General features: G+C 34.0%; 1 protein-coding gene across 3 annotated transcripts in view; it reads right to left on the reverse strand.

Annotated features, from left to right (window-relative positions):
- Positions 1–16,779, reverse strand: part of Gpcpd1 (glycerophosphocholine phosphodiesterase 1) — a 46,295-nt gene extending 29,516 nt beyond the window's left edge. Inside the window, exons 1-6 of one of the 3 annotated variants that reach the window (XM_015482689.2) lie at positions 16,557–16,779; positions 14,303–14,399; positions 9,204–9,288; positions 2,773–2,848; positions 884–925; positions 37–160 (exon numbers count right to left, since the gene is read on the reverse strand). In XM_015482689.2, coding sequence (XP_015338175.1) covers positions 37–160; positions 884–925; positions 2,773–2,848; positions 9,204–9,288; positions 14,303–14,399; positions 16,557–16,605 — 473 coding nt within the window. In that variant the 5' untranslated portion in view covers positions 16,606–16,779. Of the gene's footprint in view, positions 1–36; positions 161–883; positions 926–2,772; positions 2,849–9,203; positions 9,289–14,302; positions 14,400–16,556 lie in introns of those variants that run through there. The other 2 variants (XM_015482695.2, XM_048811284.1) reach the window with 2 other exon arrangements.
- Positions 16,780–19,895: the final 3,116 nt, after the last annotated feature.

Genomic DNA, 19,895 nt, shown 5'->3' on the forward strand with positions numbered 1-19,895 from the left:
GGGGGGGGGCTAAGTAATAAAAGCACATAGTCATACCTAAATCTAGACTTTTTAAATTTTTTCTTGGTTATTGAGACTGGAGGTTTTTCAGAATAATGCAAACGTAATCTTATTTCAGTCTGACACGTCAGCCACCCAGAATCCAGAGTTTCAACACCATCTGTCAAGAGTAAACAGAAAGAATAGTCATTATTTTAATGCTAGTTCAAATTCACATTTTAATACACTGAGGTTATAAAACACTGGCCTTGTCACACACCACCTCCAAAGTAAATATACTTGTAGCCTTAAATTTGTCATTAAAAAAGAACTTTTATATGATTGGGAGAATTTAAATGACTATTAACAATGAACTATTCTTTAACAACTTTAGTAAATTAAAGCCTTTTTATCAAATCCATTATTGAAGTAATCCATATCTCAATGAAAGAGAACATGTTCCAAAATGATTCCTAACATAGCAATTGTTCCATTAGGGATCATTACATTCCCAAAGTTCCATAAGAAACTTTTAGTTGAAACTACTTATGCCACTAGTCTGGGTTTGAGATATGAGAAGGTAAGAACAAAACTTTTACAGTTTTACAGACTCCTATTTATATATCCTGCCATAAAAAAAGTCACACATTTGTAATAGTATTGTTTTACCAATTTTTAACTTGAAGTTTATATATAATAAAATTTATATATAATACAATTTTCATAAATAACAAAGAAGCTGTCAACTAGACCTAAGGTTTTTCATCAACAGAACTTTTAAAAGACATATTATATATATGTGTGTGTGTGTGTGTGTGTGTGTGTAAATATATATATATACACACACACGTGTATACACACACAAAAAACATCAGTGGACATTTCAAAATTCACTCTCACTTACTGTGGATTCCAAATTGTCCATCATCAATAATAATTTCATTTTCTAGAATTCAAGGAAAATAGAAGACATCGTTAAAATTCATAATGTTTAAAGAATGAACGACTGAGAAATTACCAACTTTAAGGACTGTTTAAAATATTAAAGTTTTTCTACAACTTAAAAGCAGCATAAAGTGAATAAGCATATTTATTGTAGCCCTCTATAAAGAATTCCCCTTTAAAGAGACTAACAAGTAGTACAGTTCTTACAGACTTTGTCATTATCCATGATAGCATAAGGAAGTGAAAGAAAACTCCACAGAGAGGTGCTCTAGAGGCACTGGGATGAACTTCTACACCCACCAATATACAAAACAGGTTGCTGGACAATGGTAACTCCTTGTGAATTTTCAAAACAAAAGTCTTGGCACAATTAAAATGCTTATTCTTGTGCAGTGCATATTCTGAACTTGTCTAAAATGTAATTCTTCTCAAATCCCAACTATAATCTGTAGCCAGCTAAAAGCTTTACAAACAGTATAACTTACCTGCATATACAGAGCTGTGAGGAACTACCAAAAAAAGAATAAATGCTAGCATATCCCCTTCACCTAACATTCAAATAAATGAGAAAAGCTTTGAGATCCAAGCCTCTAAATACTAATTGTCTTTCCCTCCTACTTCCCTTCCCATATTCATTTAAACATGAGTTTGAAATACTTGTTAAAGTATTACAGTTGCTAGTGCAAATTTTCTGGTAGATTTCACACAGCTTGTAAGTTTAAAAATTATATAGAATATATTTCTTTCTAAAAGAGAAGAAACAAAATCATTTCACTTCTCACAATAAGACAATGTATTTAACTACAAGATGCTTCAAATGCAAATTACTTCTTAAAATGTTCAATACCTAGTAAGTTCCAACCTCAGTATGGGACTATTATAATTCTAAGTATACTACCATAAAGATTCTAATTACACTATTAAAAATGCAATAAAACACATAAAAAGAAAATCCAATAAAGAGGATGGAATGAGACATCTATTTAAACAAGATGTGTCCTGATATAAGGTAAGGCAGAAACTCCCACTCCTTATTAATCTAAGCTAGTAAATTAGTAAATGAGTTATCATTCTTAGATTTTAACTGCCTAGGAACTGAAAGATACATTTTTCGGCACTAAGTTAATATATAGATGAATACAAGTGGGTAACTTAATGTATGTAAAATGAACTTCAAATTCTACTTTCAGTATGGAAAAGGAAATTCAAAAACACTTGTATGAAGAGAAATGCCATTTTTAGGCACAAGAAAGCTGAAAAAAACCAAACTCTTGGGATTACCACTTCTAAAGGCAGCAGGGAATTTAAATAAACTAGCAAGAATTTAAATAAACTAGCAAGAATCTATGTCAACTACAAAGATATCTGAATTCGCTCATACAAGTTTATCCAAGTATTTACTCATTTAAAAAAAGAATAATTTATTCTAGTACCTTTACTATTCAAAGCTAAAAGTTATGAAGTTTTTGTTTTGGATTAATTCATTCATCAAATGTTCTTTTACTAAGCCTGAGCAAGCAATCAAATAAAGCCATGGATCCTCAGTCAAGAAGAATGTTATAAACTTCCTAACCCTTCAAAATGAAAGCAAGTATTTCATAATAAACTAATCTAATCCAAGAAAACAAAAATAACTAGGCAAGCATTTCTAATAAAATTTGTAAAGGCAATTAATAACTGTTTAGTTTTGAAAATAAGATTCATGAAACGCTAAGTGAAATTTGTAGTAACTAACAATGCATTAACTTTAAACTTTAGAATAAAAATTTATTAAATCCCACTAAGCCATTGTGCAGCATATTAGTAACTTATGCATATGCCTCAAACAGATGCAGTTAATGCCCATACCTAAAGGGGTTATTGATCGTGGTTGTAGATGAGTCTCCCACTTGTGAACTATGACTTGACATGGACCACCGATAGTCTGCAATTTAAAAGTTAAACGTCTGCAATAATTTCTTATATCTTATTTTCTACCCATGACTCCATTAGATGTTTGTGGCCTAAATCTTATACTAAATATGAGACCAAGAGATTCATCTCGGTAATTATCAATATTATATGCCAAAATCAAGAATGTACCCAGGTTACAAAATATGATGTAATGCTGGAAAAAAAATAAAAAGTGAGGCAGTAAATAAAGAAAAATGAGATGAACTGGCAAACAAAACTCTCTTAAACCCATTCATAAATGAGCCTACAATACTCAATTTTTTCCAAATAAATTTTCATTTTGATCTGATATTATTTCTGTCATAAGTTAATATCAAATATACTCTGGAATGTGGGCAAGCATAGGAACTGCCAGATAAAACATTCATCTCCCTCCTCTATTTAAGAAAGTGTTTGGAAAACACTTTAAACAAGACTACAATATGAGAAATAGTAGGAATGAGTACTTTGAGATCAATTATCACAAGTTACTCAAAGAATTAAAAGGCATAATAAAGTTTTTCATTACATTTATTGAAGAACACTAAGTGGGAAATAATAAGAACATCAGATTTCTGACCAGTGTCTTTAAAGAAGACAGAAAACCCGCTAAAGAAAGGACACAGGGCAGGTAAACCTGAAGAACAAGTGTGATAATAGGGGAATTAATGTCCAAATTTAATTCTTATGCCTAAGAGTTTATAAATTTATACACTGTGACAATTCCTAATACTGTCTTCTGGTATCACATTCCTTTACTAAAAAAGAAAAAATAAAGCTGTATGTGTTAACATACAACAATTTTAAAGTATATTCAGGTTCCCTGAATATATCTAAAAGACTGAAATTTTAAAGCATTGTACTCTTTAATTAAGAATCTTAGGGCTGGGGATGTGGCTCAAGCGGTAGCGCGCGCGCCTGGCATGCGTGCGGCCCGGGTTCGATCCTCAGCACCACATACAAACAGAGATGTTGTGTCCGCTGAAAACTAAAAAATAAATATTAAAAAAAAAAAGAATCTTAAATAATTAAAATTAAATAATTAAAATTAAAATAAAGTTGTTAAGTACACATTTTTTAAAAATTTTTTAATTAAAATTTTAGTTGTAGATGGACACAATACCTTTATTTTATTTATTTATTTTTATGTGGTGCCAAGGATCAAACCCAGTGCTTCATGCATGTAAGGCAAGTGCTCTACCACTGAGCCACAACCCCAGCCCCTTTCAATACACATTTTAAAAGCAAAATTTCAAAATTCAAGATACTGTTATTTTTTATTTACTTATTCTAAAGAAATTTAATTACATAATTATATAAAAATCTAGTAGCACATAATTTTGGGATAATCATTATCAATATTTTCATATAAACTTTTTGAGCTCTTTCCTAGGCATATACTAAAAATACTGGAACATACAGTTTCCATCTCTAGAGTGCACATCTTTAGATGATGTCAAACACTCTTCTACATATCTTACTGGATTTTAATACTGATTGACTATATTTGATAAGTGTGCCAAATGATAACAAGTATGTAACAAATGAGGGACATTATTAATTAAACATGAGATAATTCAATCACTTCAAATAACCAGGTTAATTTTTTTTAAATTTGCAACTTTTGAAGCTTAAAAACTACAACAGCATTATTCACTGAAATTGTTAATCCTAAAATTATAAATGAAATGATCTTTCTCTAGCTAAATACCTCCTTGCTGTAAGGGTTTATTTACAAATTGGTAGACTGAGTAGATTAAAAAAAAGTATAATAATGTTAAACTACTCATCTTAAATGTGAATATCATTTCCATTATATTAAAAGAGGAAATACATGTATTTTCCTTCCACTAGATATTTTTTAATACAACTTCTTTCCTGATATATATTTTAAATTTGTTTTTTAAACATTTAACTTTTAACCCATAAAAGAGAGAAACATATATACATTAAAAATAGGAACAAAGCCAGGCTTGGTGGTGAATGCCTATAATTCCATCAACTCAGGAGGCTGAGGCAAGAGATTAAAAGTTCAAAGTCAGCCTCAACAACTCAGCCAGGCCTTAAGCAAGTATGCAAGACCCCATCTCAAAATAAAAAAGGAGTGGGGAGGCAGGTCAGTAATAAAGCACCCACAGATTCAATCCCAAGTATCAAAAAAAAAAAAAAAAGGAACAATTTTTTTTACTAATGAAAAACAGCCAAAATGATCTATGCCTTTCCTTCACCTCTCCCCCCAAATTATATGGGATTACATTTTCATAAAAATTACTAGATTTGAAAGGCGTGCTGTTAATATGTCAACAGGAATAAAAATGTGAATACAGAAAAAGATTTTTTTCATTTTCTTTTAATTCAAGTGTCAGGAGAACATAAAATTCAGACTGGTCTATCACGTAAGGACAGTTCTGTGTATGTATTAAAATATTTGATAGGAAACTTATTTAGTAGCAACTTTAATATTCCCACTCATCTATTTTAGTAACAAACCCATCACTCATGCCATAAAATCACCTAGAAATAATGTGGTGCTAGAGGTTGAACTCAGGGCCTTGTGCATGCAAGGCAAGCACTCTAACAACTGAGCTATATCTTTAGCCCCAGAGCTGTTTTTCTGTTTGTTTATTTATTTATTTTTTGCAGTGCCAGGAATCAAACCCAGGGCCTTGAGCATGCACTCAACCACTAAGCTACATCCCCAGTTCTTGAATAGTGTGTCTGAGGGGCAGTCCATAGGTACAGCTCAACAGATGATTTTTAAGATGATGTTCACTAGCATTCACATTACAAATCCATGTTGGCTGGTACACAAAGTGATATAATAACCAAAAAAAAAAAAAAAGGGGGGGGAACCTACTCTTAAAATACAGCTTAACTTCCAAAATTGATATTACTACTTTATTAAACTTGAGAAGGTAATCTTAAATTTTAGCTTTACTGAAGTCCTTTTAAAAAATAAAAGCTAAACCTAAATATTGGGAAATTCAAATTCTCAAACATGCCGTTCTTTTTAATATACTAACTATAATAATTCATTCCTCAACATTTTAGAAAACGAACAGTTCTATTCTGCAAAATACTGCAATGATTTTAAGTTTTCAGAGTAAGGTAGAAGGTGGATCTTTGGAAGAAAAAAGGAAGAATACCAGTCCAAGACAATAAAACAGTACTAATAGAGTTATTTCACATTTAGTATATCTAAAATCAGATGAATATAGGAATGTTTTTGAATATGTATGTTAACAAAAACATTTAAAATCAATTTGTTTCTGGGAAAAAAATCTTAATTATTGCTTTCTTAAACAGTGACATTACTTGGCTACATCAAGCACTGAGAAGGAAATAAGATTGTTCAACACACTGACTAGGGGTTTGTTTCTGAACAAACCAGTAAGCAAAATTATCAGTGAATTCTATCACTGCAGATATGAACTTCCAACATTTTTACCACAATTTTGTATGTAAAAGAGGACTTAGTAATTTTTATTTATGAAGTCATACAGAAGCCAAACGCACTGCTATTTTAAAAAATCACTAGTTTTTGTAAGACCAGTAAGAAAAATGGTCACTGATGAGAACTGATTAGAACTGAGGAAGCTAGGTCAACAGGTATATCTCTAAGGTGGCTCAAATCTCAAGTGGATAGCTAGGAGCAGTTAGCACACAGAACTTCACTATAGTAAGAAACCATTCCACAAAATGACAACCTAAGCTATTTTAAAAATTAACAATTATCGACCTCTGACAGATGATTTTCTTGTTCAAGGATTTAAAGAAAAATCAAGGGAGATTAAGATCAAAATAAGAATTTGTATTGAATCTAACTGAATGTTAGCACCTGTAAACATTAGAAACAGATGTGTTACTGAAACATAAAGACCTACTTTCACACAAAAAAAGAACAAAGCCTTCAAAGGATAATTAAAAACTGGCTAACATTTCACAATGAGAAAACACCCCTAATTCTAGTTACCAGCAAAGAGGGGTGAACATGAATAAAGAAAAAATGTTTAAATTACATGAAAATTCAAAAGTATCTTTGGTGAAGATGTGACATTAATGGGACTGTAGACTCAAATGTTTTCATTCAGGAATACTCATTACTTTTATTTGCTAAGCTTAAGTAAGATAGTAGTTTGCCTTGTCACGTGTAAAATTATTTTAAGATTCAACATATCAACACCTCACTCTAATTTTACAAAATGTAAAAATACATATCTGAGAAAAAAGGACTTCAGAGCTCAAATTCTAAACTAAAAGGAACATGCCAAAAAAAGCAAAGTATGGACGAGAAAATGTAAATGGTAAAATTTTATTTGCTCACAATAAAATTTTAGTAATGAAAGGAATCTAAGAAACCTGGAGTTCAAACCCTTCATTTTACAGTTGAAAGCAGCTAAACTATACAAGCCAAGTGACTTGTCCAAAAATAACAGATTTTTAGCTTAGGTTCTACAACTGCCTAGTTAGAGTACCCCCTAAACTTTTGATCCAATAAAATTAATATTACTTCCCATAACGGTTTTTTAATATTTTCATCATTGTTTTGCTTTCCTATCATTATTTATGATCATAAAAATATAATCCATTAATTTACATCATTTCTTGATTTAAGATTCCCTGCACATTACATTTATCATTTGACAATACACAATTGAGACAAACTTTGATAATACTTATAGTAAAAATGTTTCATTTAAAAAGTGCCACAGACTTATTTTAAAATAAGTATCACTTTAAGCCAGCATGTGGAAAAATAGCCATATACATGGGATTTTATGCAGCTATTTACTCTATTCCATGAAAAACATACTTACCATGGCAGCCCCTGCATCACACGGTACATGTGTACACGATACAGAGCAAGCACCTACTTAAAGAAACACACTCACCAACACATACTGTAAACTTTTGCAAGTATTACATGGGGATAAACTTGTGTTTTTTGTTTGTTTGTTATTTATTTGTTTGTTTTACTGTTCAGGAGACTTCTTGCCAATTTTTCAAAATGGCATTTTGGACTGATTGCTATTTTGGTTACATTTTCAATGAAGTGTAGAAAATATTACAGGTTGGCTTAATTTTACCTGTTGACAATAGTCTTACTTTAGAAAACTATGTCGAGGACTTGTGATTTTTCTTTTCCAAATTCCAAGTAAAATTTAGTTGATTTACTATGATACAAAGCTAGATTTCACACACCAGGATTCTCAAACTTCCAAAGTCAGGAGTGTTGTGGCCTATGTAGCTAGACACAATAGTTCAATTTATACTGAAAATCTTCACCATGGTGTTGTGGCCCTATGCAAATAAATAATAGATGCTCTTTTCTTAGGTTGTTAAAGTGAGATCATTGTCAAGATAAGCCAACACAATGATCAACCATAATGTAATTTAAATTCAATTACTTAGTATTTACAAAGTACTCGGAATAAAAAACGTAATAGGTGCAAAAGACAGCTGAAATGGGGTTGTCAGTTTTCTTTCTTCTTTGTAATGGTGGCTAAGAAAATGAGGTAACAGTGACTGCTTGCATTTTTCACATGTAGCAAAAGAATCTAATGACTCCCAAGGGAAATACTTTTTTAAAAAGATCTAATCTGTGTTTTTCCTAGATCCCTGCCTAAACTCTTGTTCACATGCAGCCTAAGAGTGTCAAAGGTAAAAATCTGAAGGAAAAGAATCCTTTCAGCAAATAAGTATCTGTAAACTAAGATAAAAAGAATCAACTTTTATTCTTATGTAAATATGAAAACAATCCCAAAATAATAAATCACCTGAAAAGGCAGACTGAGAATTAACAGATATTCCAAAGACTTTCAGAAAAGATCCTGGCCAATCAATACTACCTTGTAAAAAAAATTTAGGAGGAATCACTTCAATATTGATAGGAGTTAAATAACACAGTCACTAAGAGATGACTGCTGGGAAATAATTTTTTAAAACAATTAACCATTTAAAGCTGGCTACGTGCTCCTCCTAATATATCTACATGGTATAAAATTAAAAAAAAAAAAAAGAAAAAGAAAAACCTTTGTAACTGATTACTAACTTACAAAAGTTACCAAAAATGCAAACCTACAGAACATTCATCATTAAAACAAATTTCATGATAAGAATATTGCAGAAGATACTTACTATCAGTCTTTTAAAAATTCCATGGCAGACAACATCTGCCTCTGAAGTGGCTACTTACTTGGGTTTTGGTACTAAAATGTTATTGAGAACTCCATTCCTTATTTGACCAAAACAAACTCATTTTATTTTTAATGTTTTCAAAGTTAAGCTAGTTGCTTTTGAAATAAGCAAATAATAAAGAAATTGGAAACTAGATAAAGAAAACATACCTTTGGTTCTAAAAAGCACCCTCTGAAGTAGCGATATTGAACTGATATGCCTCTAGTGAGTTTAATGGTTGCTTTCCATAACATGCTGTGAGGGGGAAAAAAAAAACCAAAGCAGCATCAATATCAAACTAAAATTATACATAAACAACTCACAGTTCACAAAACCTCTCAGATACAATATGTGGCCAATACCATCCATTTATTCCTACACAAAATTTAATACAGGCCTACTCTACAGCAGGTAACAGAAACACAGCAATACTGTAGGACAGCCCCATCTTTAAGGAGTTTGCTTTCCTATGTGGACAGACAAATAAGCAAACAAGATACACTGCATGGTTTGTTTGTTTTTTTGGGGGGAGGGGGTACCAGGTATTGAACTCAGGGGCACGACACTGAGTCACATCCCCAATCCTATTTTGTATTTTATTTAGAGAGAGTCTCACTGAGTTGCTCAACATCTCACTGTTGATGAGGCTGGCTTTGAACTTTTGATCCTCTTGCCTGAGCCACTGGGATTACAGGCATGTACCACTGTGCCCTGCGATACACTCCAAGTTTTAGAGATGCCTTTGGAACAAAGGCCTCAGTGATGAAGAACTATCTGAGCTGAATCCAGGTAATGCAAAGGTGAAAGCCTATATCACAATCTTCTTGCCTTCCTACTTAGCTTGGGATGTTACATGGTTGCTAAGAGGCTTTGGGCTGAAAGGCTTTAGGTCATGAGTAAGGAGGGAACACTGACAAGTTGCACTCATATTACTACTCAGGCTCTAGTTATTCCCAAGTCACCCACTTAGTATCTGTTACTTGCTTCAACTCAATGTCTTCCTCTGAACTATGCTACGGCTGCCTCAACTGTGATTCATGATTTTAACTGATCTTGTAGCTTCAAATGATGGACCACTGATATCCAAAGTGGAGTCCTGGGAGTATCAGTATCATCTGGAAACATGTTAGAAATGCAGATTCTCAGGACCCATCCAGACCTACTGAATTAGAAACTCACATTTTTTAATTGGTGAATTATAGTTGTACATAATGATGAGATTGTTATATATTCACACATGCACACAATATAATTTGGCCAAGATTACTCCCCAGCACTTCCCCACTCCCTTCCTGTCTTCCACCCACTTGGCCCCTTTCCTCTACTGATCTCTCTTTGATTTTCATGAGATTCCCCCTATCAAACACCTTTCTCTTTTTCCTTTCCAGCTTCCAGATATGAAAGAATATATATGACACTTGAACTTCTGAGTTGGACTTGTTTTGCTTAATCACCTCTAGTTCCATTCATTTTTCTCTAAATGACATAATTTCATTTTTCTTTATGGCTGAACAAAAGTTCATTGTGTATATATACCACATTTTCTTTATCCATTCATCCACTGAGGACACCTAGACAGATCCCATAGTTTGGCTATTGTGAATTATGCTGTTATAAACATGGGTATGCATGTATCACTGTAGTATAATGACTTTTAATTCTTTGATAGATATATATATACACACACACACACCAAGGAGTGGTATGGATGGGTCATATTTTTTGAGGAACCTCCATACTGGTTTTCCACAGTGTTTACAATCTCACCAATGTAAAAGTGTTCCTTTTTCTTCACACCCTCTTTAGCATGTATTATTTTTTGTATTCCTGATGACTGCCCTTCTGAGTGGTATAGGATGAAATCTCAGTGTAATTTGACTTGCACTTCCCTAACTGCCAATGATGTTAAACATTGTTTCATATTTTTTTGGTCATTTATATTTCTTCTTTTAAGAAGAATCTATTCAACTCATTTGTCCATTTATTAATAGGGTTATTTGGTTTTTTTGATGTAAAATTTTTTGAGTTCTTTATTCTAGATATTAATCCTCTGTCAGAAGAGTAGCTAGCAAAGATTTTCTCCCATCCTGTACATTCTCTCTTCACATTCCCAATTGCTTCTTTTGCTGTGCAGGAACTTTTTAATTTGATGTCATCCCTCTTAATGCTTGGCATTATTTCCTGTGCTTTAGAGATTCTTCTAGTCTGTATTTTAACAAGGTTCCAGGTGACTCTGATGAACACTTAAGGTTGAGAGCCACAGTCACAGACCATCACCTAATCATTAATTCAGCATGAGTAGTTCAGTGCATACAGCAGCTCCAAATGATTTTTGTGTGTGTGCGCGTGCACGTGTATATGCCTATATGTATGCCAGCCTACCTGCCAGCCTGCCTGCACAGGATCCACCCTGGGAGATTCTGACTTCATGAGTCTTTAGGTGGCACCTAGCCACACAGAACTTATAAAACTTTACAGGCCAATCAGATGTATATGGCCAGTTGCCTATCACTGCTACAAAGCAAGGATAGCAAATGCTCTACATGGGTAAGCCTCAAAATCCTTTTCAACAGAGGGCTTCAGGTAGATTCATCAACTTATTTCTGCTGCTACCATATCTAAAAAAAGGCAGAAGAGGGAAGATTTCCAGGAATATCGCATGCAGCCAGCCAGAATATATACAACTAGCTCCAGATGTGCACAGAAGAATTAGTGATAAGCTTTGAAAAATGTGCTGGTGCTCCTCTCCCATCCACTACCTTGCAGTATCCAGAAGCAGGATCTAGGCATGTGTATTTTTTTAAAAGTGATTCTGTTGTGTTCCTCTGGTTAAGAATTACTAAATGCAATGGAAAAATCAATACACCACGTCTTTTTACTTCACTTCTTGAACAAAATGCTTCTTAAGTTAAAAAATGAACCAGAACTGTTTCATGAGTTCAGTGAATTCAAGATTGAACATAATCTGATTAAATTTCAGGAAAAAGGGCAATGAAATTGAGTACAGGGTTGAAATGTGCTCCTATCCTCTCCTAAAGTGTCAATAAAATATCCAAAAAAAGCAAATAAAATCATAAGTGACCCACATCTTCACCCTTCTAAGGAAACAATACTACAACCTTCAAATGATCTGTAAGTAGGAAAAAAGTTCCAACAGAGCTCTAGCTACCACCTGGCACCAAAAACTAGTAATAAGCTTAAAGAGAATGTGAACAAGAGGGACACAGAGGCCCTAGAGGTAGAGCACATTGAAATCCCAAAGATATGCCATACTTCTAAAATACAAAAAAATGTCATTTCGGGCTGGGGATTTGGCTCAAGCGGTAGCGCGCTCGCCTGGCATGCGTGCAGCCCCGGTTCGATCCTCAGCACCACATACAAAGATGTTATGACTGCCGAAAACTAATAAATAAATGTTAAAAATTCTCTCTCTCTCTCTCTCTCTCTTAAAAAAAAATGTCATTTGAAGGCAAGCAGATTCTCTTGTACTCTTGAAAAGCACTTCCTTTTTCCCTGTGAAGCACTCACACTGTCTTATCTGCTATATATGACTCCCTATGACTCGGCTTTATTTTGGCATACATCGGCAATGTATAAATGGCTGGTCCCTTAAGGTTCGATAGGTTTAAGTACTGTGTCATTCGGTCCACGTCACTTTGACTAGGGTGGCTGAAATAATTCAAGACAAGCAGAAGTGTGTTTTAGAGAAAAGTTCAGAAAAGTTTCAATGCAGACAGGAATAATTGATCTGAAAAATCAAAGAAAAAATGGCCACTTGAAAAAAATAAACACCTTGTCCCTCTGGGAGAGTCTAACAAGGAGTATATACCAATATCATCTATGAATAAAACTTTACCTATAAAAACAGCTGAGGACCAGAAGGGAAAATGGATCACACGACTGACAAACAGGAAAAGGGGTATTCTGTGTGCTTCTGTTTTTCTTTCCTTGGCTCACAATATGGTACTGATTTACTTTTCTTTGTTGTTTTCCTGGATTTTGCCATCCGTGCTCCTGAAGCCACTACTGTAGAGGACCAGTTCTTGTCTGCTGATTTGTTTTATTCAATGTGTCCAATGACCAATACTCCACATCTACACATGTAGTTCAATGAGATGAGCCTTAGACGATGTTTACCATGTTCATTTCTGAATGCTTGCTCTCAATTTCTGCACTTTAAAATTTGGTATCAGTTCATATCACTGATTGAAAAAAAAGTCCTTTGGATAGGTCTACCAGCCATATTTTTAGTAGCATTGCTTTATGGGAAAATTAATTTTGAGCCTAAGGAGTCTTAAATAATCACCTCACCTGATGTTTCTTTTTTATTTTTTGTTAATGGGGGTTAAATCCATATAAGCTTTCTCACTAAAATATATCCCCTGCCCTTTTCATTTTTTGTTTTGTGACAGGGTCTCACTAAGTTGCTGAGGCTGGCCTTGAATTTGTAATCCTCTTGCCTTGGCCTCTAGAGATGCTGGGATTCCAGGCAAGCACCACCACACTTGGCTTGCTTAGCTGGTATTTTTTATAGTGGCACTGGATGTATTTGTACACTATTTAAGACAATGCATAACACTTCCAAATATTGAGAAGTGGGATAAGGGCCACCTCTGTTGACTATCTACTAGTCTAACCCCTTTACTAGGTAGATGAGCTGAGACCTACAGACATTAGACTTGCCCAAGATTAGTTAACTGAATATTGGTGACACCCAGATTCCCCTTCACATAGTTCACTGCATCTGTGCTGTTTAGTGCTACATTCCTTTTTATTAGTTAAGATATCTAAGTGTGTGTTCCATTCTCTAATCTTTTTAATTAATATCTTGTATTTCTCAAGGATATAAATTTCATAGGTGAAAACAAAATTAATTGGATGTCTTATCTAGAACATGTACTGAGGGCTGGAGATATAGCTCAGCGGTAGAACGCATGAGAAGCCCTGGATTTGATCCCCAAAACTAAAAAAAGTTGAACTGAGAAACCAAAAAGACAATTTTGCTCTTTAGCAGTAAGTATCCAAAGAACCAGTCAAGTAAATGGTTGAGAGGAAAGAGATTGAGGAACAGAGAAACCAGTTTTTCACAAAAACTTTGTAAAACTATTTCACTCCTTAAATAGCATACATGTAATATTCTGACATAAATTAAAGAAAAATTATACACTAGTATAAAGTATATTAAAAGTATATTAAAGTATCTTAGTAGTTCCTCCATTTATAATGTGAATGTCACAATTACTCTGTAACCTGACATTGCCATGCTTACCTTTCACCAGTCTCGTTCTCTGGAAGAAGAGCCACAGCATTTTGTGGATTCCAGTTTCCCAAAGCATCATAACTTCCACATATCGCAAAAACTTCGCCTAAAGAAATACAAAAGTCTTTTCCTAAGCAGGAAAGTTTCAAATTTCAAGTTTAGGAAACAAGAATAACCCTTTGCACTAGTTCAACTGGCTGTGTGTTCTTTGGCCAAGATAGAAAAGCTTCACATGGAAACATGGGGAAGATCCAGGGACCCACTAGCACCTATATTTTATTTAACTTGACTCACCTCTCTAGAACCAAAGTCAGAGAAAATGGGAAGGCACACGGAAGAAATTCTCTTCATTTGTTCAACTTCGTACTGAGATAGTAACAAGCACTCAAGAATACAAAGTGATCAAGCCACAGTTACTGCCTTCAAGGCAGTTTCCAATCTAAAAAGGCAAACCCTAAATGCACGTAAGCCTTCTAAAGAAATATTAACGAATGTTTTCCAAGAATTCAAATAGTGACTATTAACTATTAATCAAGAACTTTATCAATGGGACAATAGCAGCAATTTAACTATAAAACCCTCAAAACAAAGACATAGTGAAAAATCCAGTACTCCTCACTCTAATAATGACTATTTTTTCACCTGAATACTTCTCATCTATATAGGTATGCCTGCATTTTACCAATTTTACTTTGTATTTCTACTGATTCCCTGGGAATACATTTCTGAAAAAAAAGGAAACATTTTATTAAAACAAATCCACCTCTATCTTTAACTGGCCCTCATTTTTAAGAGAGTACAAAGATGTGAATGCTAACTAAAGAGAATTTGTAGAGGACTCCCCCCCATACATATCCTTTTTACTTGTTCCTTCCCTTTCACTTTTCTTTCTAATCATACTCCCTACTCTCCACATTCAACAGTGATCATGCTGCAAAGAGGAAATCAAGGCGATGGGATGCTATGGAAGGTAGGAGTGGGGTCTTCCCATGTCTCTTCCCTATCCCTCTACTTCCTCCTTCCCACCTATAGAGTCAATAGGCACCATTATCTACTTCATTCTAGTCCCTGAGAATGTGTCCCCCCTCATAAAGCTGAAATTCTGTGGCCAGTCCATCTGCCTGACATGGCCAGCTCCTTCAAGCTAAAACTGCCTATTCACAACTCCCTTAAAGGGTATAATATAGTTCTTCTGTCTTCTCTCCAGGAGGCTACATACAGGACCAGAGGTGAGCACTTGGCCCTCTAGAGTCAATAAGTCAGGTGACTAGCAATCTTCAAACTGCAAAATCTACCCAGAGTTAGAGCTGTACCAGATAATCTTGACAACATGAACTTGAAAACACACACACACACACACACACACACACACACTTTGCCAATTGCCATGAAGGTTGCTACAATAAAGATGTTAGCTACAGAGTGAGTCACTAATTTATTCTTTGAATACATGTTTACTATACGCCTAGTCTGTGCCAAGCACTATGCTAGGTGCAGGAATTTGACATAAACAAGACCATGTTTTCACAGAGTTTACAATCTGCCCACAACAATAAAAAATTATTGAAATAATTTTAATAAAATCTTTAGAATATGCTACAAAACAGTGCCAGACATTAAGAAAATTTTGCAGGGGTCCTCACCTTGTGGACTGTGGAAGTTAGGAGTGGGGGTGGGGTGGGGACACAGAGTAGACATAGGAAACCATTTGAGAAAAACTCAAGAGGAAAGGAGAAGGAACATAGCAGATTTGAGGAACTGAAAGGTAGCCAGTATACTCAGTATTTTAAAGAAAGAAGTCCATAAACCGGATGTAGCACTGTTTTGATATGCTATCTAAACTAAAATTAACTCATAGTACTTCTACAGACTACTCATAGTACTCATAGTACTTCTACAAAACTAAAAGATAATTACAAGTATCCAAAGTTATTTTAGCTAAATATTTCACCAGCTTCTTGGACTAGCTAGCACAATTTCCCTCATTTTCATGTTAATTTAAAAATCACAGCCCAACCATTTTCCTTCTGTGCAAAATTAAATAAATCTACAGCTTTTCTCAAACATGAGAATGAGACACTTAGAGGAAGGTTTTCCCCTAAGCATTTACTGTTCTCACAGCACATTTCTGATAAGCAAGGCTATAGATATTTTCATCTAAAATTTAGGACCACTTTAATAACAACTCCATATTTAAATAATTTAGATAGGGAAAAATGCTCATTTAATTTTAAAAATTGTTTTAAAGTAAAATGTACAATACCTGGTAAAAGATTTCCTCTTATTTCAAAGGTAACTTGAGAAGGTGTCATTTTGATGGATTTGTTTTAGGATGTCTTGCTAGGAAGAAAAAGAAAAGTTACTTACAGTACATTAAAATACTGGCATTAGACAGTTATCATCAGGAAACAAGTAAAACCAAGAACTATGTTTACATTTTGTAAAAGAACATTTAATGTCTTTGCAGCTTTACAGAGGGTTGTATATTCAAAGAAAAAAGGTCAAAAAGCAAAAAAATGAAAAATCAATCTCAACTATGACCAAAACATTCATTAATTTAGAGTCCTTATATATAAAATGACTGCATTAATTGGGAAATACCTAACAAGATTTAAAGTAAAATTTACAACAAACCTATTCTGTAAGAATGGACCCACCTAAAATATTGCTAAGAAAATTGTCCAAACTTAAGAAGAGTCAAGAGTTTCTTGCCACACATTTTCTCTTCTGATAAGCAACTGTTCTGAATTCAACCTATCTTTCCTGACCAGATTCATGTTATTAGGGAGGTGGGGGGAATATAAATACAAAAAAGTTTGACTCAAGAGGATTTCTACTTCAATAAGAAGGTGTGGAATGTAATTCTTATTCTTATTTAAGATAATGAAGATTGAATCCAGGGATGCTTTAATGCTGAGCTATATCCTCAGACCTTTTTATTTGAGTGAGTGTCTTGTGAAGCTGTTGAAGTTGACCTTGAATAGGTAATCCTCCTGTCTCAGCCTCCCTAGTTGCTGGGATTACAAACCACCCTGACCCCTGACCTGCTGACTTTAGTAACAAGGAAACAACCAAAAAAAAGTATCACTCACTGAAACTAACTAGTTTTTTTCCCCCTTTCTTTCCAGTAACACATTTTATGTCAACTAGAATATTCGTCCTTACATTCCTGACTTTGAATCACTTTGATGATTTATAGAAATCTAAATCTCTAAGATTTTGAGATCTTTTACTGTTTTCACATTTTCTAATTTTTTCCTTCTTCCCTTTCTTGGTCAAAGGAATCATCCCCTAACTTAAGTAACTTGAGGAAAGACAGAAAACAGCTTTAAATACATACATACATATTGATATCTAGATATATAAACACACACACAAATAGTTACATAGTTTAAAACACATACTCTCCATAAGGATATATCATACTATAACTTCTAATACCTCGAAGACTTATAAATCCCAATCCATCAAAGTTCCTAAAAGAATTTCAATGTCTTTGTTCTGCATCATTTCCATTAACTAATCACCTAAATTTCATTAACATCTATAGATTATAAAATAATCCTAAATTATTTTCATAGCTATTCATTCCTCTATTTCTTCTCTGCTTCCTTTCCCTCCCTCTGAACAAATGCATAACTCTACAAAGGTCATTTAATAAATATTGCTACCCAACAGTTAACAACATCAAGGTATCTATTATCACTGGTTCTCACTAAAGGCAATTTTACCCTCTAGGGAATATGGGTAATATCAGGAGGCATTTTTAGTTGTCACAACTGAGAGGGTTCTTCCTAACATTTAGTGGATAGAGGCCAAGGGTGCTGCTGAACACCCCACAGTGCACAGAACATCCCTCCATGTAAATGTTCAGGTCCAAATATCAATAAGGCTGAAGTTCAGAAACCTGACCTATAATAGCTATAGAAATAGGATCAAGAGTCAGAGCTCGGGGCTGGGGATGTGGCTCAAGCGGTAGCACGCTCGCCTGGCATGCGTGCGGCCCAGGTTCGATCCTCAGCACCACGTACAAAGATGTTGTGTCCCCCCAAAAAATAAATAAATAAATAAATAAATAAATAAATTCTCTCTCTCTCTCTCTCCCCCCCTCTCCTCTCTCTTGAAAAAAAAAAGAGTCAGAGCTCAATGTGAGCTACAAACTACATATCATCACATTTATATCAATTATAAAATGTAATACTAAAAATACACTTTATACTTTTATAATACTGGTGTCATGATGTACTTAGACAAAGAATTCCATATTTGATGACTCTACTATTTCAGTTAATAAATTCAAGACTGGAGAAAATTTGTCCTTGATCAAAATAATTTCCAAAATATGTCATTCTACTTTCTGTGTCTAAGAGTAAACACCATCAATTTAAAGTATATACATCCAATTCTGGAATTGTCAAAGAACATTCTCAAAATAAAGAGCTCTAGATTGTTACTCCCTCATTAATTTGTTATCTGAATACTTTAATAATTTAAGACGACATCTGATATTAATCTGAGTTTAACCGTAAGAGTATATTTCTTTCTAATAAAATTGTTCACTGAAGCACTACAATCTTACATTTAACATACCTCTATCATATGAAGAAGAAACCTTAAGGCTAGCAAAAAAAAAAAAAAATCTTGATTTTTAAGCAACTAATTTTGAGAGCATAAACCTCATCATCCAACAAAATGGCTAAATGGCCAACTTCAATCTTAAACTGTAACTTGTACTTTTTATTTTTTAGTTATTGGTGGACATAATATCTTTATTTTATTTTATGTGGTGCTGAGGACTGAAACTTAGTGCCTCAAGCATGCTAGGAGAGCACTCTACCTCTGAGCCACAACCACAGCCCTATAACTTGTACTTTAACAGGGTTTACTAACACAATTCTCAACTAAGAACAATCTCATCTACATGATTACAGAGTTGATATATCACTGCTGAATTTTATTTTTTGGCTTTTTAAAAAATTTTTATTCTAATTTGTTATATATGACAGCAGAATGAATTACAGTTCGTATTACACATATATAGTGCATCATTTTTCATATCTGGTTGTATATAAAGTACAGTCACACCATATGTGTCTTCATACATGTACTTAGGGTAATGATGTCCATCTCATTCCACTATTTTTCCTACCCCAATGCCCCCTCCCCTCCTCTCCCTCCACTTTGCCCTATCTAGAGTTCATCTAATATTCCCTTACTCTCCCTCCCAACCCCACTATGAATCAGCCTCCTTATATCAGAGAAAACATTCGGCATTTGTTTTTTGGGGATTGGCTAAATTCACTTAGCGTAATATTCTCTGACCAATTTTAAATAACCAATTCAACCAATACGAGAAATCAGATATAGGGCTGGGGTTGTGGTTGGTTCAGCAGTAGAGCACTTGCCTAGCATGTTCAAGGCCCTGGGTTAAATCCTCAACACCAGATAAAAATAATTAAAAATAAAGGTATTGTGTCCAACTACAACTAAAAAATAAAATTTTTTTTTTAAGAGAGAAATCAGATGTAACCATTTCTATATCTTAAAAACAACTGCTGGTACAAAACTATCCCTAGATTTCTACTACATTAAAACCAACAGG

This window comes from Marmota marmota, unplaced genomic scaffold (assembly GCF_001458135.2).
Source record: "Marmota marmota marmota unplaced genomic scaffold, marMar, whole genome shotgun sequence".
In the NCBI taxonomy this organism is placed as follows: Eukaryota; Metazoa; Chordata; class Mammalia; order Rodentia; family Sciuridae; genus Marmota; species Marmota marmota.